Source organism: Microcaecilia unicolor, chromosome 2 (assembly GCF_901765095.1).
Source record: "Microcaecilia unicolor chromosome 2, aMicUni1.1, whole genome shotgun sequence".
NCBI classification, from domain to species: domain Eukaryota; kingdom Metazoa; phylum Chordata; class Amphibia; order Gymnophiona; family Siphonopidae; genus Microcaecilia; species Microcaecilia unicolor.
Window position 1 is genome coordinate 290,179,951 of NC_044032.1, and position 22,408 is coordinate 290,202,358.

Sequence of the window (22,408 nt, forward strand, 5' to 3'; positions counted from 1 at the left end):
GAACGGACTAGTGGAGGGAGAGGTGGTGAGGTAGAGAAAGCAAGGTTTATCTTTTGAACCTTGTGAAAGAATTCAGCAAGGGTCTGAGGAGATAATGAAGGAGTTGGGGAGGGGGCACCTTGAGGAGAGAGTTCAATGTGGTGAAGAGAAGACGAGGATTAGAGCCAAGAGAGTTGGTCAGTTGGATATAATAATCCTGTTTGGCACGTAAAAGAGCAGATTGGAAGGAGGTCAGCATGAACTTAAAGTGTAAGAAATCAGCAAGGGCCCGAGATTTCCGCCAGAGGCGTTCGGCGGAGCGGGTACAGGAACGTAGGTAGCGGATATTAGAAGTCAGCTATAGAAGTGATAAGTAGTAGAAGTAGGGCAGGAGTTTTTGTTTCATGCGTGGATTTATGAATTTATTGGTTGTCCACATGGATCTATTGTCTTGGCTTTGACATTAGTACGCTGGCTAGTCCAGGGCTCTACCACTCAATTACAGTGAGGATGATCGCATTGGAAAGCTGTGTCTATTTCCATCTGCTGGCTAGGGAGCATAAATCTATGCATCTGGAGTAATCTAGCAGGATGGAATGGAAATTTAACAGATAAGAGTAAATATCTTCATGTACACATCTGCTTTGAAGCAGGTATAAATGTGGGTGTGTACTCTACATGTATTGTGTGTGTGAGCATTTAAAGAGGTTTTTTAAAGTTTGTGTGTTTTTTGGCTGTTTTGTTTTTTTTTTAAACAAGCGCAAAAGCATTTTCTATAAAATTATCCCGTTAAGATCTGCCTTCATTGTTGAAGTGCAGAGGCCAGTTCCATTCCTCTCAAATTCCATTTTGTTTTCTGGTTATTTTCCTTTACAAAAATTACAAATTAGGAAAGTGTTTTCCCTTAATATACAAGGCGCTCCATACAGTATTAAAGGAACTTACGTTTTGTACAAGCTCATGGATATGGAGGCTCTGTGTCTCCTCCTGATGTCTGATAAGATGCCAAACACAAGTTAAGGGGGGGGGGGGGAGACAGACCTACAATCATAGTCTTTCCCTTTGGAAAGTAGGCTAAACATTGTCAGTGTGATTTTTGAAGATATCCTTTACCTAGAATCCTCTATGTATTACTATTGTGAGCTGCTTGTCTTCAAAGCAAGCAAAACTGCTTACCTGTTAATAGTTGTTCTCTGAAGAAAGTTGTTGTCCATTCTCACAGACATTCCTCCTGTCCTTGCTGTTTTGAATTAATGAGAGCCATAGGGCTGCAGTAGCATGTAAATTACTGTGTGTGAGTAGTGGAAGGTGCGTATGAATTTTTAGAAAGCAACTGTTTTCCTGTCTCATCTTCTGAATGTACACTGTCTATCAATGGTATATCATAGGAAGAAGTTGAGATCTTGCAGAACTCATTCCAGAGAAGGATCTCTCTTCAGCAAATTGTACTGACAGCTCTCCTCTGTTCTCAGGCTGGATTCATGCTGTGCTAACTCCAGTGGACTGCCTTGCTTTTGGAGGGAACTTCCTACACAGCCTCAATATTGAAATGCAGTTGAAGTGAGTGCAGAATGTGTGGGTGGGTTTGGGTGAAGAGGAAGCAGGGTGAACTTCAGGGTCAATTGGAGATGTTGGGATAGTTGCCTTCCAAATTAACCACTTGCTTCTGGGTGGAAAGAGTAACAATTGCACTTTTTAGACACCCAGTGATGTACTGGAAGCTGTATCCTATTCTGAGCTACACCCAAGAAGCTTTTGCTTATGATTTATCATCCTGTGACCCTGTCTGCATGGGGTGGGAGGGTTACTGTGCACCTCTCTCCTATCTCTTCTTGTTTCCCAACTAGGGCGTATGAGATCGAAAAGAGACTGAGTACAGCTGACCTTTTTAAGTTCCCCAACTTTGAGACCATCTGTTGGTATGTGGGGAAACATCTGCTGGACACCTTTCGAGGTGGGGAGCACTCTTCTGACATAACTCTAGCTTGCCATGTTTGTCTTCTGTGTATGCATGTTTATCTTCACTGTGTTCTCTGTTATACTACCTATTTCTTGTGTTATTCCTCTTTCCGCTCCCTTTGATTGCAGTATGTATATGTGTATATTCTAGTAAAGAACTCTTGTTTTGTCCCTTCCCCTTAGGGCTCAGGGAAAACAGGAGACACCCACCTGCTTACCTGTTGCATGGAGCAAAAGCCCTGAACATGGCCTTCAGATCCTGGACCCGGAAAGAGGTCAGCTGTACTCTGGAAACTCTGGGTGTTCTCTCCGCCACTCGCAAACGTGTCCCATGTATTCTGTAGCCTAACTGTGATTCTCGATATGGTTGTTGGACTTTCTTGCTATTTCAGCTTTCCTGATTCAACTAACAGGGCAGAAACAAGTGCTGAAATATGACATTGTGCAGCTGCTGTTGCTAGTACTGCTTTTTATTTCTATAGTGGTGATACACATGCAGCGCTATACAGATGCATGTGAGACAGTCCATGTTCTGTGGAACTTATTGTCTAGTCAAGATATAAAAGACAAATGTCTTCAGGAAGTTTATTACATTTGATATCTGCAAGTACTAACCTCTAACATATGTGTTATTTTACTTCTTTGCAGGCACTCCTGGACCACGAAGAGGAAATACCGGAGACCATTAGAACCGCACAGCTCATCAAAGATCTCACAAAGGAAATTCGCCTTGTGGAGGTGAGAGATTTTCCTGGACATGCATATCTCCATCAGCAAACAGGGTGAATAGGCCACATAAGTACACAAGTGGTGATGAGTTCTAGTAGCACTGAGATAGACCAACTCTTATCAGAGCTCAGAAAAGCCAAGGAGGTTTTTCTGACCAAAAGTGCATTTCTTAACATGTGACTCACTCTCTTCTTTTCTTCCACATCCTTATCATCCTCGCCTTAGCAGGGCTGTTAGTCAGGCCTGCAGAGTTTCTATCATCCCTAGATGTTTTTGAAGCTTACTTCCGCATTGCCATTCAGGATTGGCACAAGCGCTTCCTACGGTTCTGTGTTAGGTCGGCACTTTTCAGTTCAAGGCTTGCAGCAGCTCCCAGGACCTGGACATAGTTATGATAGTGGCACTCCTCCACAGGGAAGCCATTCAAATTCACCCTTCTCTGAGGACAAGCAGGGCATTAATTCTCACAAGTGGGTAATGCGGTGCCACATTGTCCAGTTCAGGCTTTATGACAAGCCATTAGAGCTTTTCTGGAACACGAGACATGCTCTACCGCGCATGCGTGGGTGCCTTCCCGCCCACCACTCATGCATGGCTACCGCAGTTCTTCTCTTTACCATGATGAGGAGAAGACTGTTTGTGACTTCTGTTTGCTCCTAACCTCTGCTATCCCTTTCCTTCTCCATCCTGATCCCCTTGCATAACCTTTTCCTCCCTCTCCTCCTGCAACCCCTCTGCATCTTACCCAACCCTTCTACTACTCCTCCACCTTCCCCCCCCCCCCCCCCCCCCCCACTACTGCCATCTTTTTGCTCCCTCCTCCGTCCCAGACAAGGCAGAGAGCACAATGAGAGGAGGATGTTGTGTATCTGTGCTCCCCACCAGCCTAGAGGAAGAGTGGCCTAGTGGTAAGGGTGATGGACTTTGGTCCTGGGGAACTGAGGAACTGAGTTCGATTCCCGGCACAGGCAGCTCCTTTTGTGACTCTGGGCAAGTCACTTAACCCTCCATTGCCTACTGCATTGAGCCTGCCATGAGTGGGAAAGCGCGGGGTACAAAAAAAAATGCTGCACAGCTAAGTATGTGCTGGTCTCAACAAATATCCAACCCAGCAATCTCCCCGCATATCACAACAGTATATAACCTGGAAAGAGTGCCATCTCAAAGAGCATAGTCTAACAACTGGAAGTCCAACAGCTTGCTCAAAAGTCTCATAACCTTTGAAAATTCCTCAGGAATCACTGTCCCACAACAGCCGGAGATATACCACTATTTTGCTGAAGCCACCACTTGCTGCGCCCCACTCTCTGCTACCGTGGCCAAATCATCCCAGATGCTGCAGTTAGGGCACAATTTTCTGCCACCTGCTTCACAGAGAAGAGCTCCAGCAGTGCCTGAGACACTGACTTCTTAACATGCACTTTATATGTTTTACCGTCATAAGTGAAAAGGATACCAAAGGACTACAGTCAACAATAATGCACCTTGGCCTGGTGCAACTTCACATTAAGGTCTCTCAACTCCCTGCTCTGTTGAATTGTAACAGGAACAAATCCGCATAAACTGAAAGCTGGTGTGTCTCCCATATTGTTTTATCCAGAGACCGTGCCTCCTTCATCACCAGTTCCTTGAAGCGATAACTATGGAAGCACACAACCAAATCTCACAGCAAATTAGTGCACGGGGTCCCCAGTGGTCGGCAGGTGATTCCTCATGCTGACATAAACCTCCAACTGACTCTACAACAAAAATTGTATGATTGTCCAAACCACATCCAAAATGCTAGCATATTCAGGGGTATCAGGGAAAGCTTAAATCCAGATATTACATTGCCTGCCCCGGTTATCAAGATCCTCTATTTTATCCAAAAGAGCAAAGCAAAGAGCCCAAAACTCAGAATACTAAGAATTCAAAGGAATTCAGAAAGTCACCCCAGGAAAACATGATGGCAGTGGGAAAGGTAATATTAATATAGAAAAACATCTAAACTCATTTAGTAACATATGGAAAATAATCAGCACAAATGTTTGTTGTCTAAATAAAAAGGTTTTAAGATTTGCATGCCCTGATGTTTGAGGAAGAGTGGAGGAGTGGCCTAGTGGTTAGGGTGGTGGACTTTGGTCCTGGGGAACTGAGGAACTGAGTTCAATTCCCACTTTAGGCACAGGCAGCTCCTTGTGACTCTGGGCAAGTCACTTAACCCTCCATTGCCCCATGTAAGCTACATTGAGCCTGCCCATGAGTGGGAAAGCGCGGGGTACAAATGTAACAACAACAAAAAAAAAAGACTTGGATATTGTTGCTATTACAGAGACATGGTTCAATGATTCCCATGAATGGGATACAACCATACTGGGTTATAATCTTTTTAGGAAGGATAGGGACGTCCGAAGAGGTGGAGGAGTGGCACTGTATGTGAAAAATATCAGAGCGGCTGAAATACAGGGAATCTGGGGAAAGGAAGAAGCTATATAGATTGTCCTGGAAAAAGAAGATAGTACCTGTGTGGATATAGGTTCCATCTACAGACCTCCGGCACAAGTGGAGAAGCTGGACAGGGATCTGATAGAAGATATCCATAAGCTTGTAATGAAAGAGAAGGCGCTGTTGCTGGGAGATTTCAGCTTGCCTGAAGTGGATCAGAATGTCCCGTCGGCAGAATCAGAAAGAAGAAGAGATATCATGGATGCCTGTCAAAGTGCTTTGCTCAGACAAATGGTGATGAAACCCACAAGGGCATGGGGTGATGCTGGATCTAGTGTTCACAAGTGGAGGAAGTGTTTCCAGTGTCCAGGTAGGTGCTCATCTAGGCAATAATGACCGTCACAGAATATGGTTTGATATAAGAAGCAAATGCAGAGTGCAGATACACAAAACTCAGGGTACTGGATTTCAGACATGCTGATTTTGGTAAAATGGGGTATACCTGAAGAAGGATCTTGACGACAAGGGTAGGCATAGGAGAAGTGGAAGTGCAGTGGTCCAAGCTGAAAGCTGCTATAAATACGGCAACAGATCCCTATATAAGGAAAGTAAAAAATCAAGGGAAATAGGAAGCCTATACGGTTCTCCAAACAAGTGGCTGAAAAAATAGACAAAAGAGAATTTGTTCAAGGAGTACAGAATAATGCAAGAAGGGGATCACAGAAAAGATTACTGGATTAAACTCAGAGAAGCAAAGAGGGAAATACAGCTAGTGAAGGTGGAAGAAAAATGACTAAAGATATAAAGAGGTGACAAAGGGAAAGGAGACAAGTTAGGAATGGAATTGTAAAACTGAAATATGCAGAGAATGGCTATGTGATGAGGATAAAGCGAACATACTAAACAAATACTTCTCTTCGGTGTTCACAGAAGAAAATCCTGGAGGAAGAGTGCGGGTATATCAGGGAGTGGAGTGGATATTGCACCGTTCATGGAATAAAGCGTTTATAAATGGCTTGAAAATCTGAAATTGGACAAAGCTTTGGGGCCGGATTGGATACATCGCAGGATTCTGAGGGAGCTTGGAGAAATCCTGGCGGGACCTCTTTAATTATTTATTTAGTAGATCTTTAAAGACTTGGAGAGGTTCCACAGGGAAGAAGTGGGAAACAGGCTGGTAAGCCTCACGTCGGTGGTAGGAAAAATAATGAAATCACTACTGAAGGAAAACAGTTAACTTTTTAGAAGCCAAAATGTTGCAGTATCTGAGGCAACATGGTTTTACTAAAGAAAAATCCTGCAAAACGAATCTGGTTTCTTTGACTAGGTGACCAAAGAACTGAATAAAAGACATGTGCTAGATGTAATCTACTGGGGTTTCAGCAAAGCCTTTGATATGGTCCCTTACAGAAGACTCATGAGTAAGCTGAGAGGGCTGAACATAGGGTCCAAAATGGTGAACTGGATTGGAAACTGGTTGACCGTCAGTCTGCAGAGGGTGGTGGTAAATGGAATCCTCTTGGAGGAAAGGAAGGGGAGCAGTGGAGTGCCTCAGGGGTTGGTACTGGGGCCGATTCTATTTAATATATTTGTGATAGACATTGCTGAAGGGTTAGAAGGAACCCTGCCTTTTTGCAGATGACACAAAGATAGCCAATAGAGTGGATACCCCAGAGAGCGTAGAAACCATGAGAAGAGATCTCCAAAAACTAGAAGAATGGTCAAAGGTCTGGCTGTTAAAATTTAATTATCAAAAATTAAGAAACCTAGATCACTTTAAAAAAGAAAGTTTTATTGCTTCTATCATAAAAATATATTTAGTGATCAGCATGATTCATATTAACCCTACTGTCTCATACTGGGTACTATTGCTTCTATTGTGGAGTTTGCTAAAATCATCTAGCAGAGAACAAGTTGCCAAAGAGAAGAGTGACTGCATGTGGCTATAATTTTATTTTATTTTATTTATTGCAATTGTATCCCACATTTTCCCACCTACTTGCAGGCTCAATGTGGCTTACAGAGTGTGGTTATGACATAGTCTACAGGATATCAGATATAGTTTGTAATGTGCAAAGATTAAATCAGATACAATTGATAATGTGCCAAAGTTAAGTAAGGGAAGAGAGAGGGGAGGTGATAGACGGTGGATTTTAATAAGTGGATGGGTTGGTGAGGTAGTTTTATAAGGTTAAGGGTTATCTTTGTAGGCCTTGTTAAAAAAAATGTGTCAAGTCCAGCAGATAAGTAATGTTTTTACAACATATATTTGTGCATAGCAGGGATAAAGACTGTTGATGTGCAAATGATGGACAGCATTAACAGCTTCTGGACATCAAGTAGGTTTTGGACAATTAACGAATAGTCTGAACATTGCTGCAATGATGATGGGCAAGAAGTATTTTTTATATTGGCTTGAGAATCAATAGTACCCAGCATGAGACAGTAGGGTTAATATGAATCACTCTGAGCACTAAACACAGCATATTTTTATGATATAAGCAATAAAAAAAAATTTAAGTGATCTAGGTTTCTTAGTTTTTGATAATTACTACTACTACTACTATTTAGCATTTCTATAGCGCTACAAGGCGTACGCAGCGCTGCACAAACATAGAAGAAAGACAGTCCCTGCTAAAAGAGCTTACAATCTAATAGACAAAAAATAAATAAAGTAATCAAATCAATTAATGTGAACGGGAAGGAAGAGAGGAGGGTAGGTGGAGGCGAGTGGTTACGAGTCAAAAACAATGTTAAAGAGGTGGGCTTTCAGTCTAGATTTAAAGGTGGCCAAGGATGGGGCAAGACGTAGGGGCTCAGGAAGTTTATTCCAGGCGTAGGGTGCAGCGAGACAGAAGGCGCGAAGTCTGGAGTTGGCAGTAGTGGAGAAGGGAACAGATAAGAAGGATTTATCCATGGAGCGGAGTGCACGGAAAGGGGTGTAGGGAAGGACGAGTGTGGAGAGATACTGGGGAGCAGCAGAGTGAGTACATTTATAGGTTAGTAGAAGAAGTTTGAACAGGATGCGAAAACGGATAGGGAGCCAGTGAAGGGTCTTGAGGAGAGGGGTAGTATGAGTAAAGCGACCCTGGCGGAAGACGAGACGGGCAGCAGAGTTTTGAACCGACTGGAGAGGGGAGAGGTGACTAAGTGGGAGGCCAGCAAGAAGCAGATTGCAGTAGTCTAAACGAGAGGTGACAAGGGTGTGGATGAGGGTTTTGATAGAGTGCTCGGAAAGAAAGGGGTGGATTTTACGGATGTTGTAAAGAAAGAAACGACAGGTCTTGGCAATCTGCTGGATATGAGCAGAGAAGGAGAGAGAAGAGTCAAAGATGACCCCAAGGTTTCGAGCTGAGGAGACAGGGAGAATGAGAGAGCCATCAACAGAAATAGAAAACGGGGGGAGCGGGGAGGTGGGTTTGGGGGGGGAAATGAGAAGCTCGGTTTTGGTCATATTTAATTTCAGGTGGCGTTGAGACATCCAGACAGCAATGTCAGAGAAGCACGCTGAAACTTTGGTTTGGATGCAAGGTGAGATATCAGGGGTAGAAAGGTAGATTTGGGAGTCATCAGCATAGAGATGGTAGGAAAAGCCATGGGATGAGATTAATGAACCAAGGGAAGAAGTGTAGATAGAAAAGAGGAGGGGACCAAGAACAGAACCCTGAGGTACGCCGACAGGCAGAGGGATAGAAGTAGAAGAGGATCCACCAGAGTGAACACTAAAGGTGCGGAGGGAGAGGTAGGAAGAGAACCAGGAAAGGACAGAGCCCTGGAATCCAAGTGAGGACAGGGTATCGAGAAGTATGCTGTGATCGACAGTGTCAAAAAGCTGCGGAAAGATCAAGAAGAATGAGGATGGAATATTGACCTCTGGATTTAGCCAGTAATAGGTCATTGGAGACTTTAGTAAGTGCAGTTTCGGTTGAGTGGAGAGGGCGAAAACCAGATTGTAGTGGGTGAAGAATAGGATGTGAGGAGAGAAAATCAAGGCAGCGGCGGTGAACAAGCACGCTCAAGTAATTTGGAGAAAAGGAAGGAGGGAGATGGGTCGGTAATTAGAGGGACAAGTAGGGTCGAGTGAATGCTTCTTAAGGAGAGGTGTGACCACAGCATGTTTAAAGGCAGCAGGGATAGTCGCAGTGGAAAGTGAGAGGTTGAGAATGTGACAGATAAAAGGAATAAGAGCAGGAGAGATGGCATTAAGAAGGTGGGTGGGAATGGGATCAGAGGAACAGGTGGTACATTTTGAGGAAGAAAGGAGAAGTGTAGTTTCCTCAATAGTAACTTCAGGAAAGGAGGAAAGGGAATGAGGGGAAGGAGAGAGAGGGGAACGGACTAGTGGAGGGAGAGGTGGTGAGGTAGAGAAAGCAAGGTTTATCTTTTGAACCTTGTTGTGAAAGAATTCAGCAAGGGTCTAAGGAGATAATGAAGGGGGAGTTGGGGGAGGGGGCACCTTGAGGAGAGAGTTCAATGTGGTGAAGAGAAGTCGAGGATTAGAGCCAAGAGAGTTGGTCAGTTGGATATAATAATCCTGTTTGGCACGTAAAAGAGCAGATTGGAAGGAGGTCAGCATGAACTTAAAGTGTAAGAAATCAGCAAGGGCCCGAGATTTCCGCCAGAGGCATTCGGCGGAGCGGGTACAGGAACGTAGGTAGCGGATATTAGAAGTCAGCCAAGGTTGGGGTTTTGTACGCCTTACAGGGCGGGTCATCAAAGGTGCAAGAGTGTCTAAGGCAGAGGATAGAGTATTGTTGTAAGAAGAAACAGCCTCGTTGACAGACGTGGATGATGCCACAGTAGAGAGGAGGTTTGAAACATGGGAGGATAGAGATGAAGGGTCAATATCGTGAAGATTCCTAGATAAATTAGATAAGATAGGACGGGACTGGGAGGGAGGAGATTTAAGTGTGAAAGTTATACGGTGGTGATCAGAGGAGGGAAGATCAGAGGCAAGGAAACTAGAGGGTGAACAGTTGGAGGAGAAGATGAGATCAAGACAGTGACCATTTTGATGAGTGGGGGAGGTGGAGCATAGTTGGAGATTAAAGGAGGACATTAAAGCGAGTAACTTGGAAATATAAGAGTTGGAAGGATCATTAGCAAGAATATTAAAGTCACCAAGGATGAGAGAGGGGGAGGAAGGATCATGGAAGAAGGCAAGCCAGGCGTCAAAGTCACTGAGAAAGGATGAAAGGGACTTATCAGGGGGACGATAAATGACCGCTATTCGAAGAGGCAGAGGAGAGAAAAGGCGGATAGAGTGGACTTCAAAGGAGGAAAAACAGTGAGATTGAGGTGGAAGAAGGGGTTGAAATCTGGAGGAGGGAGAGAGAAGTAGTCCAACAGCGCCCCCACGGCCAGCAGGGCAAGGAGTATATGAAAATAGATAACCGCCATGGCACAGGGCTGCGACTGAAGCAGAGTCATCAGGGCAGAGCCAGGTTTCTGTTATGGCGAGCAGATGGAGGTGACGCAAGATAAAGAGGTCCTGGATATAGGCGAGTTTGTTACAGATAGAGTGGGCATTCCATAGGGCGCAAGAGAAGGGCAGAGAAGAGGAGGGGAGTAGAGAAATAGAGATGAGGTTAGAGAGGTCGCGGTGAGATCTGTAGAGTTGGGATAATAGTTGGTGAGGGAGGCCAGGATTGGGATTGATGTCACCAGCTGAGAGTAAGAGAAGGAGTAAAAGAGAGCGGAGGAGAGTAGGAGAGGTGTGGCGTCGAAGGCGAGAGGTATTTAGGTGGAATGGGGAAGGCAAAATGGACGGAAGAAAGAGGCGGAGATTAAAAACCAAGAGGGAGGAAGAGGGTAGGAGAGAAGGTGAGGTGATGAAGTCGATGGATGGGCAGTGAGTTCCTGTAGCGGAGAGAGGTAGGGGGTGAGGGAAAAGATTAGGAAGGGACAGGGCTAGGAAGAGAATGTGAATAGGGGCCATAAATGACTGAGGTACTTTAGCAACTGGGAAAAAGATTAGATGTAAAGAGAAAAATGCCTAACGGCGCGCGGCACCTAGAGCGGAGGCCCTGAGTGGATCGGAGTGGACCTGGGTGTCACCCCGGAGAAGGCTGTAAGGATATGCAGATGAGCTGCAAGTCCTCCACAGCACCTGAAAGGCAGCCGGTGGTAGAGCTGGGCACCTCTCAGCTGAGGAAAGGCTTACCAAGGGTTAGGCCGAAGCCAGCATTCCTCCCCCTGACAGGAACCTGACATTAATCGGTACCCCAGTGTGTGTCAGTGAGTTAAAATATAATTCCAAGAAGTGCAGAGTGATGCACTTGGGGTGCAGAAATCAAAGGAGATGTACCAGATAGGAGGAGAGAGAATTGATAAGCACAACTCGGGAGAGGAATTTTGGGGTGATGGTGTCTGAGGATCTCAAGGTGATGAAACAATGTGACAAGATGGTGGCCACGACCAGAAGGATGCTAGGCTGTATAGAGAGGAGTATAACCAGCAGAAGAAAGGAGGTGTTGATGCCCCTGTACAAGTTGTTGGTGAGGTCCCACTTGGAGTATTGTGTTCAGTTTTGGAGGCAGGCGGTATCTTGCTAATGAGATAAAAAGACTTGGAAGTGGTTCAGAGAAAAGCAACAAAAACGGTATGGGGTTTGCAACGCAAGATTATAAGAAGAGACTTGATAACCTGAACATGTATGCCCATCTGGAAATTAAGTAATGGGAGAGATGAATAACGCTGTGAATGTGGAGTGAGAGTAAGCTGAACGTAAGCCTCAGGGAAAATATATATGTGTAATTGTAAGTTGGAATAATAAAATGTGTATGAGAAATTTATATAAAAAAATTTTTTTAGCCAGAGTACTTTATGGTAATTAGTTCAAATTTAATGCCAAGAAGTGCAGAGTGATTCACTTGGGGTGCAGAACCCCAAAAGAGAGAGACCGAATAGGAGGGGAGAGATTAGTAAGCTCGACTCAGAAGAGAGACCTTGGGGTGTTGGTGTCAGAGGATATGAAGGTGAAGAAGCAAAGTGACAAGGCGACAGCCATGGCCAGAAGGATGCTAGGCTGCATAGAGAGGGGTATAACCAGCAGACGAAAGGAGCTGTTGATGCCCCATTTGGAGTATTGTGTTCAGTTTTGGAGGCTGTATCTTGCTAAAGATGTAAAAAGACTGGAAGCAGTGCAAAGAAAAGCTACAAAAATGGTATGGGATTTGCATTGCAACCCATACAAGGAGAGACTTGCCGACCTGAACATGTATACCTTGGAGGAAAGGAGAAATAGGGGTGACATAATACAGACGTTCAAATATTTGAAAGGTATTAATCCGCAAACAAACCTTTTCCGGAAACGAGAAGGCGGTAGAACTAGAGGACATGAATTGAGGTTGAAGGGGGGCAGACTCAGGACTAATGTCAGGAAGTATTTTTTCACGGTAACAACAACAACAATCATTTCTAAAGCGCTACTAGGGTTACGCAGCGCTGTACAATTCAAACATAGAAGGACAGTCCCTGCTCAAAGAGCTTACAATCTAAAAGACGAACTACATGGACTACATGGTAAATACATGGACTGCCCTCTTGCTGGAAGTGGTGGAGATGAAAACGGTAATGGAATTCAAACGTGCGTGAGATAAACACAAAAGAATCCTGTTTAGAAGGAATGGATCTACAGAATCTTAGTGGAGATTGGGTGGCGACGCCGGTAATTGGGAAGCAAAGCTGGTGCTGGTCAGACTTCTACGGCCTACACCCTGATCGTAACTGAATAGATATGGATGGGCTGGAGTGTAAATTTTAAGGGGCTTTGACGTTAGCTTCAGAACTATTAATACAAGAACAGTTCTGGGCAGACTTTTACGGTTTGTGCCCTGAGAAAGCAAGGTCAAATCAAACTCGGGTATACTTATAAAGTATCACATACCATGTAAAATGAGTTTATCTTGGGCAGACTGAATGGACCGTTCAGGTCTTTATCTGCCGTTATTTACTATGTTACTATCTATAATAATAATTCTCACCTGGAACATTCTGAAGCTCACTCTGTGGGAGGGAAACACTGAAGTCTAGGCTGTCAGCAACACTCACTCTCACTCATGCACCACTCACTGTCACTCATAGACCCGCCCTCAGCCATGCCCCTTCCAGACATAATTCGCAACCCCAACGTTCTAAATGAAGCCTCAAAACCTCCTCAAAACCGGAACTGTGAGACACCAGAGATATCCTGTTTGCCCATGCCTGGAAACCGGAAGCCAGAACTGTGAAGCGTCATGTGCCCCGCCCTCGCGTCACAACGTCCTGACAAACGAGGGCGGAGATCTCCACGAGTTCCCACCGTCCCCCGGGGTTCCGCCCCTGCCAACACGCCCCCCCCCCCCCCCACGAGCTCGCAGCCACACAACACTCCACCCACCTCAACCCACCCACCCGAACGCGACCACCCCACCCACAACATCACAACAGCCAGTGCTGCTCCCCCTCTCCATCCGCCCACCCACTCAAAAGACCTGTACAACTCTCTCCCCCCCTCCACCCACCCAGCGATTCCCCACTCTCTCTCCGCCCCTGCTGCCACGCCCCCCAGAGCCCGTCACTTCCACCCCCCCCCCCATTGTCTCCGCACCCACTGCACCACCCTTCCACCCCCACCCAGGTCGTCCATACCGCCGCTCCCCCCTCTCCGTCCGCCCACCCACACAAACAGAAAACGCTGGCAGCAAGCAGGCATTAGCTGAACACTCAGAAGCCTCTCTTCCTCTACCCTGACGTCAGTGCCCCTGGTGGACGAACCTGCAGGAGTGCAGCGACGTCAGAGGAGAGGAGCGCCTTCAGAGACAGCAGCCAATGGCTGCTGCCTGCACGCGGTGCCGTCTTGCTTCTACAAAACAGCTGATCGTCTTTGCACGGGTATGTTGGGTGGGTGTGCGAACGGACAGGGGGGAGCGGCGGTATCGACGACCTGGGTGGGGGTGGAAAGGGGGTAGGAAAACCTGGCTAGCGCCCGTTTCATTTCTGCCAGAAACGGGCCTGTTTTACTAATATGTTAAGAAAGGCCTTCCATAGTTGATTAGCGCACCTTCCAAAACAAATTTCTCAACGAACCTATTGATGAAACAGCATGAAGTTCAATAAGTAAAAATGCAAACTTTAAAATTGTAAAACAATGGTTCACAGACTACATTATCCAAGCATCCATTGTGAAAAAATAAATGTTTGTCTTTGGCATTCTCCAAAAAAATTGCTTTGTTTTTTATGTGCATATAAAACAAACTGTAAATAAAAGTGCTGTATAATCCAAAAGATATGTCAAGGGAAGCGTATAGCAGTGTGTTGTACTGAAACCAATCGCTTAAGAGTTATTCTACGATTACAATATACTGAAGTAAATAGCCGTTAATCAAAGCTGACTGGCTAAATGCTGGCAGTCTAGATTCCTGACTGCTAGTCAAAAAACATGAAAAAAGCGGGTGATGGCTACTTAAGAGAGCAAATGAAACCTTTTAAAAGGAGTGATTAAACATAATGATAAAGGTAGCAAAGCATTTGTGCAGGGCATTTAAAAGTCAAAATTGTGCTTGCTATATTATACAAAAGTGGCAGGGCAGTTAAAGATTACAAGGCTTTGACAGTGCGCTTGCTTTTCTTTGAGAACACTGTGTGACTATCTGTCATGGAACACCTAGTACCCACCTGGGGCTAAACCTGTAGCCACTTAGAGGTCTATTCCCAGCACTTCTCAGGCCCGCCTACACCTGTGCATGTGCTCTATACTGACACCCTCCTCCCACCGACAGTCCTTCTTGCTTCTGGGCGAGTCTCCTACTCTCAAGTTATTCCCTGGTGATTTCTAGAACACTGGGGCCATACTCCCAGGTCCCCCACAGTTCCTAGAAAGCACTCACACTTTGTCACAACCTGGGGAATTTCAGGAAAATAACTGCTCACAGTTCTTGAACAGGGCCTCAGGGCAGAGATGTTTGTTTATTATTTTTATTTATAGCATTTGTATCCCACATTTTCCCACCAATTTGCAGGCTCAATGTGGCTTACGTTTGCCGTAATGGCGATTGCCATTTCCGGTTAACAGAATTACAAATGGTATTGCATTAAGGTGCGTACATACATAGTAAAGAAGAATACATAATGGTATTGCATATAGGTTCCTGACTCCCTATCTGGGGAAAATCCAGTATCTCCTGGCTGGATTTGAACTTCAGGGCCAGTCAGAGCCCAGATCACCAACTTTGAAACTATCTGGCCAGTGGCACTGCAGGTTGCCTTTCCACAGGGCTAAAACTGAAAAAGAAAACAGCTTTCTCTGCAACAGCTTTAAAACACAGAACAAGCACCACCTGCTGGCCAAACAGGAGAAATACACTGCATGAAAATATTCCAATTCACATGCTTGAAAAACCCGTTTCGCCACACTATCCAGTTGAGGAAAGTAGTGCTGACTTACCTATGATGGGGTGTTATGGGGCTCCAACATGCACAGTGGTGCGTACTGATCTGTTCCTCATTGAAAAAAATGGACTGTGAATGCCTTTTAAAAATGTAGTGTGGGCGTGGAAAAAGAATTCGCACATGCTCAGTTTAAGAAAAAGGTGTTGAAAAATCGTGATGATGTAGCTGACTCTTGGTGGATGTTGAGAAATATAAAAATATACTTACTACAATGAAGATGTTTATTAGATGACTTAAAATCAAGTATCCAAAGTGTGCTATGAAAAAAATGTGTTTAAAAAATCGGAACCCCTCCGAAGGGACACCACCTTGCAAGTGGTGGAGGGGCTTCCGTGTTTCAATGACTCAGAGGGCTATGCTGTAGGGTTACCCATATCAGACAGGCCTCTGAGGAGAAACCAGACAAAGAGTGTCCCAACCTGGAGGATCCAAGATGGCGTTGAGGGAGGACGTACGCTAGTTGAGTTCCCGTTTTACACCAGAATGCCTGAAAAAGAAGGCGCGCTCCCCAGAGAATGGGGAAGAGAAAAGGCAAAGCCGTGGTGCTGTCCTCCTCGAACATGGCTGGGGTTCCCACCACTTCTCAGTCTATTTTGGAGAGATTCGGGGTCATAACGTCGGGGATATCGGTTCTTGCTTCGGGGAACAGCAAGGCTTTATTGCCGAATCTCAGTGGAGGGAGTGACTTTGAGTCTCCCTGTTGGCACGACCCCTCCAAGACCCGGAAATAGTAATGCTTCGCTATGGAGGTCAATAATGGAAACGCCCGAAGTGGGTTAGGATTTTCATGTGACCCGAGGAGGTCCTGGCGCAGCATCGACTCCGGATAATAAACCTACTGGAGAATTGGAGAGTGAGCTCTTCCCCCCGAAGATATCTGGAGCGGTTTCTGTGGAGAAATTGGACTTGGTGAAACCAATAATGTCATAAAGGACATACTATAGGAACTGCAGCAGAATGTGAATAACTGTCTTCTTCAGATGTTTAAAAATTTTCACTATGTGAGTTAAAGAATTTATATTCCATATCATCAAGCTGATCAATCCATAGACTGGTGGGTTGTGTCCATCTACCAGCAGGTGGAGATAGAGAGCAAACTTTTGCCTCCCTATATGTGGTCATGTGCTGCCGGAAACTCCTCAGTATGTTCTCTATCTCAGCAGGTGGTGGTCACACACAGCAGCAGCTCTGGCTAGGCCTCCAAGCCTAATCCTTAGGTTTTGTTGAGGCCTGGGGTTGAGGGCTCTTTTGAGCAAGTGCAAACCTGGTGGTGCCAGGTCCCTCCTTTTCTCCCCCCTCCCGCTGGCTCCGTTTAAAAAAAAAAAAAAAAAATATTTTTAAACGTCTTTAAAGGCGTTTAATTCGACGTTTCTTTAAACGTTCATTGCAGCTACTCACTGGGACACCAGTTCGTTACAGCTCGGAGCGGCAAGCAGGTAATTTTACCTTTTTATAGCGGGCAGGGGGTTCCCCGATTCTTCTCCTCGTGGCAATGGCGTCGGAGGGCGAGGGCGCAAAGGGTCGCTCCCCGGATCGCTGGAGCGCTTCTAGAGGGGATGCGGGGGTTTTACAACCTGATTCGCCCTTGATGGGTGATAGTTTAGTGACCGATGAATGTCCCGGTCGTTCCTCCGGCGTGGCGGTTTTTTCCCGCCATAAACGCCCATCCCCCGCTCCTCGCTTCCACCATCTTGGCCGGCCACGCGGCTCGGACGGCTTCTTCGGGGCCGCCCTTGAGGTTGGAGACATTAATGCCATGAACGCCCTTAATTTGGGCGACGGCACCAAAGCGGCTAAAGTTAAGCGCCGTTCTTCCCGCGCGTCTCCTTCACGGAGTTTCGCGCCGGACGCCATTTTGGATGCGCAGCATGTCTCTCCCCCGCTATTGCGAGCGCCGGTTGAGAGTGCGTCTAGGGCTGTTGCCCAGGCTGCGGAAGTGCACAGTCTGGGGGGTTTCTCCCCCGAGTTTGTTTTGCTGCTGCATCAGGCTTTCCTCATGCAAAACGCTGCCCCTGCTCCCTCTTCTGATAAAGAGGTTGAGGTTCCCAGAGGTAAACGCCCTCGGGTTGATTTCCAGGCCTTGGAGGACTTTTGTCTCCTCCGATGTAGATGAGGGCAGCGTGTCTGAGGTCTCCCAACGATCCTTTGCGGATTCCTTGGAGGAGATAGATCCCCGCTCGGATGGAGCGGATGACCCCTCTGCAGCGCGGCTTTTTAGCCCAGAGGATTTGCCCAACCTGTTGTTACAGGCCATGGACACTTTGAAGATTTCCTCTCCGGAGGACGTCTCTCCCTCAGCCCCTGTTGGCTCTGCCATTATGCTGGGGACGAAGCGCCCGCCTAGAACCTTCCACGTGCATGATGCCATGCACACCTTAATTGCGGCTCAATGGGATGTCCCGGAAACGAGCCTTAAAGTGGCTAGGGCTATGTCCCGCCTCTATCCTTTGGCTGTGAGTGAACGTGAGGCCTATCTGTGGCCTACCGTGGATTCTTTAATCACTGCGGTGACTAAGAAAACGGCGTTGCCGGTGGAAGGTGGCACGGCCCTAAAGGACGCCCAAGACAGAAGATTGGAGGCGGCCTTAAGGTCGTCCTTGGAGGCAGCTGCTTTAAGTTTGCAGGCCTCAGTTTGCGGCTCCTATGTGGCCAGGGCGTGCCGGACTATGGTGCAGCGGGCTTCCCCCTCGGTTCATTCCTTGAGGGCTGATTGGCCGGCCCTGGAATCGGGCTTAGCCTATTTGGCAGACTTGCTGTATGATGTCTGGAGAGCCTCAGCTAAAGGCATGGCTCAGACAGTCTCTGCGCGGCGGTGGCTTTGGCTGAAACATTGGTCTGCTGACCACGCCTCTAAATCCCGCCTGGCTAGATTGCCTTTTAAAGGCAAGCTGCTCTTTGGGGTCGAGCTGGACAAAATCGTGACCGATCTCGGCACGTCTAAGGGCAAGAAATTACCAGAGGTCAGGGCTCGGGTTAGTACTCGTCCCGATACCTCCATACCGCCCGAACAAGTCGGGTTCCTCTGCCCCCTCTTCCTTCAAGAGGAATTTCTCCCCCAAGCAGCATTCCTTTCGCAGAGACCGCCGTCCCGGAGGTGCTCCCTCCGGTCCTCCCCCAGGGTCTCGTACCCAATGACGGGGCCTTGGTCCACGCCCCAGTGCAGATTGGAGGACGGCTGTCCTCGTTTCTGGGCGAGTGGACCACTATAACTTCAGACGCGTGGGTGCTGGAAGTCATCAGAGACGGCTACAAGCTAGAGTTCTGCCAACCCTTAAGAGACGGGTTTGTACTCTCTCCCTGCAAGTCTCCGGTCAAGCTGTGGTAGTGCAGCAGACCTTGGACAACCTGATCCGCCTGGGTGCGGTCGTTCCGGTGCCAAAAAATCAGATTGGCAAGGGACGTTACTCCATTTACTTTGTGGTTCCAAAGAAAGGAGGTTCTGTCCGGCCTATCATCGACCTCAATGGGGTCAATCGGGCCTGGAAAGTGAGGCACTTTCACATGGAGACTCTCCGCTCTGTTATAGCGGCAGTGAAGGCAGGAGAGTTATTGGCTTCCTTGGACATCAAGGAAGCGTACCTGCATATTCCCATCTGGCCTCCTCTCCAACGCTTTCTGCGTTTTACAGTCCTGAGACGACACTTCCAGTTCAGAGCCCTCCCTTTCGGGTTGGCTACTGCTCCGCGGACCTTTTCCAAAGTAATGGGGGTCATAGCGGCCTTCCTGCTAAAGGAAGGAGTACAAGTCCATCCTTATCTGGACGACTGGTTGATCCGAGCCCCCTCTTATGCAGAGTGCGGCAAAGCTATGGACCGGGTAGTTGCTCTTTTGAGCTCCCTGGGATGGATCATCAACTGGAAGAAGAGCCAGCTGCGCCCGACTCAGTCCCTGGTGTATCTGGGAGTTCGATTCGACACCCAAGTGGGCAGAGTGTTCCTGCCAGACAATCGGATTGTCAAGCTTCAGGCTCAGGTGGACTAGTTCCTAGTAGCCTCTCCTATTCGGGCTTGGGACTACGTGCAGCTGTTGGGCTCTATGACGGCCACGATGGAAGTAGTGCCCTGGACCAGGGCTCATATGAGACCACTACAGCTATCTCTGCTGCTGCGCTGGACTCCGATGTCGGAGGATTATGCTGTGCGCCTTCCCGTGGACCCAGCAGTGCGCAAGGCGCTGAGCTGGTGGACGCAGACAGACAAGTTGTCTGCAGGATTGCCTCTGGTGACCCCGGAGTGGATTGTCGTCACGACAGACGTCTCTTTGATGGGCTGGGGAGCCCACTGCTTGGGAAGGACAGCGCAGGGGCTCTAGTCTCCTGCAGAGGCAAGTGGTCTATCAACCTCCTGGAACTCAGAGCCATTCGCTTGGTGTTATTGGAGTTCATCCCGGTACTCGTGTTGAAGCCTGTACGGGTCCTGTCGGACAATGCCACGGCTGTGGCCTATATCAACCGCCAGGGAGGTACCAGAGCGCCCCTCTAGCCAAGGAGGCTATGAGTCTTTGCCAGTGGGCGGAAGCGAACCTGGAGCAGCTTTCAGCGGCCCACATTGCCGGAGTCATGAATGTCAAGGCGGACTTTCTCAGTCGCCATACCTTGGAGCCCGGAGAGTGGCAACTATCTGCTCAGGCGTTCTTGGACATCACGAAGCGCTGGGGCCAGCCGAGCCTAGATCTGATGGCGTCATCGGCCAATGGCCAAGTGCCGCGCTTTTTCAGCAGAGGACGGGACCCTCGATCCCTGGGAGTAGATGCTCTTCTCCAACAGTGGCCGACACAAGAGCTCCTCTATGTGTTCCCGCCCTGGCCGATGTTGGGCAGGGTGCTAGACCGGGTGGCAAAGCATCCCGGCAGGGTAATCCTGGTGGGTCCGGATTGGCCCAGACGTCCCTGGTATGTGGACTTGTTCAGGCTCTCAGTCGACGATCCTCTGCGGCTGTCAGTGGAGCAGGGCCTGTTACATCAGGGTCCCGTGGTGATGGAGGATCCCTCTCCCTTTGGTCTTACGGCCTGGCTATTGAGCGGCAGCGTCTGAGGAAGAAGGGCTTCTCAGACAAGGTCATCGCCACTATGCTGAGAGCGAGGAAGCGCTCTACTTCTACTGCTTACGCCAGGGTTTGGCGTATCTTTGCAGCATGGTGTGAAGCAGGCTCACTTTCTCCCTTCACTGCTCCAATTTCTTCAGTGTTGGCGTTCCTGCAAGAAGGTCTGGAGAAAGGCCTGTCGCTCAGTTCCCTTAAAGTCCAGGTAGCGGCTCTGGCTTGCTTCAGGGGCCGCCTGAAGGGTGCTTCCCTGGCTTCGCAGCCAGATGTGGTGCGCTTTCTCAAGGGAGTTAATCACCTGCGCCCTCCTCTGCACTCAGTGGTGCCTGCGTGGAATCTCAACCTGGTGCTAAGAGCATTGCAGAAGCCGCCTTTGGAACCCTTGTCGAGGGCATCTCTGAAAGACCTGACGTTGAAAGCAGTCTTTTTGGTGGCTATCACTTCAGACAGAAGAGTTTCCGAGCTCCAGGCGCTCTCATGTCGAGAGCCTTTTTCTGCAGTGCACTGAGGCAGGAGTGACTATTCGCACAGTGCCTTCCTTCCTGCCCAAGATTGGTTCTCGCTTCCATGTGAATCAGCAGCTCTGTCTCCCTTCCTTTCGTAGGGAGGACTACCCAGAGGAGTACTCCGCTCTTGAATATCTGGATGTGAGACGAGTCATCATCAGATACTTGGAAGTGACCAATGATTTCCGGAAATCGGATCATCTGTTTGTCCTGTTTGCAGGTCCTCGTAAGGGTCTGCAGGCTGCTAAGCCTACAGTGGCAAGATGGGTCCAGGAAGCCATTGCAGCGGCTTATGTGGCCGCGGGGAAGGTGCCGCCTATCCAGCTGAAGGCTCACTCCACGAGAGCTCAGGCAGCCTCGATGGCAGAGGCCGGATCCGTCTCCTTGGAAGAGATATGCAAGGCGGCAACGTGGGCTTCGGCTCATACATTCTCCAAGCATTACCGTTTGACTGTGGCTGCACGGGCGGAGGCCCGGTTTGGAGCTTCAGTGTTGAGGTCAGGGATTTCTATGTCCCGCCCTGGGTGAGTACTGCTTCGGTACATCCCACCAGTCTATGGATTGATCAGCTTGATGATATGGAAGGTAAAATTATGTATAATCATACCTGATAATTTTCTTTCCATTAATCATAGCTGATCAATCCATAGCCCCTCCCAGATATCTGTACTGTTTATATTCTGGTTGAATTTTAGGTTCAAGTTTAGCCTTCAGTTACTTCAGGAGGACTTCGTGTTCAAGTTCTTCTTTCACTTGGATTCTTCAAGAGTTGAGACGACTTTGTGTTACAGTGAGCTGCTGCATTCCTCTCCCCTCCGTTTTACGGGGCTGGATTGAGACATAAATTCTGCCGGCACTCCCTCCCGCTTCGTGCGGCTGTAGGGCAGCTTTGTACCCCTCCCGCTTCGGCGGTGTTAGGGTCAGTCAGCTCCTCCCGCGGTTGCGGTTGCAGGATAAGCCAGATCCCCCCGCATCGGCGGGTGTGGTGTCCCTCCCCCGCTCCGCGGGGATGAGCTGGACGGATTCCCCTCCCCCACTTGTGTGGGGATGAGCTGGGTTAATTCCCCTCCCCCGTTTCGGCGGTGGTGAGCTGGGCAGAGTGTCCCTTCGTGGGTGTAATTCTCTAAGTGCTGAGTCCTGCGGATGGAGCTTTGATATCGACATACTGAGGAGTTTCCGGCAGCACATGACCACATATAGGGAGGCAAAAGTTTGCTCTCTATCTCCACCTGCTGGTAGATGGACACAACCCACCAGTCTATGGATTGATCAGCTATGATTAATGGAAAGAAAATTATCAGGTATGATTATACATAATTTTACCTTAATACTTATCTAACA

The 22,408-nt window shown here is 47.8% G+C and overlaps 1 protein-coding gene across 1 annotated transcript in view; it reads left to right on the forward strand.

Annotated features, from left to right (window-relative positions):
• PHF8 (PHD finger protein 8) overlaps positions 1 to 22,408 on the forward strand; it is a 289,339-nt gene that overhangs the window by 86,948 nt on the left and 179,983 nt on the right. Inside the window, exons 9-12 of the mRNA XM_030194272.1 lie at positions 1,452 to 1,539; positions 1,827 to 1,933; positions 2,122 to 2,213; positions 2,587 to 2,676. Of these exons, the coding sequence (XP_030050132.1) occupies positions 1,452 to 1,539; positions 1,827 to 1,933; positions 2,122 to 2,213; positions 2,587 to 2,676 (377 nt within the window). The remainder of the gene's footprint in view (positions 1 to 1,451; positions 1,540 to 1,826; positions 1,934 to 2,121; positions 2,214 to 2,586; positions 2,677 to 22,408) is intronic.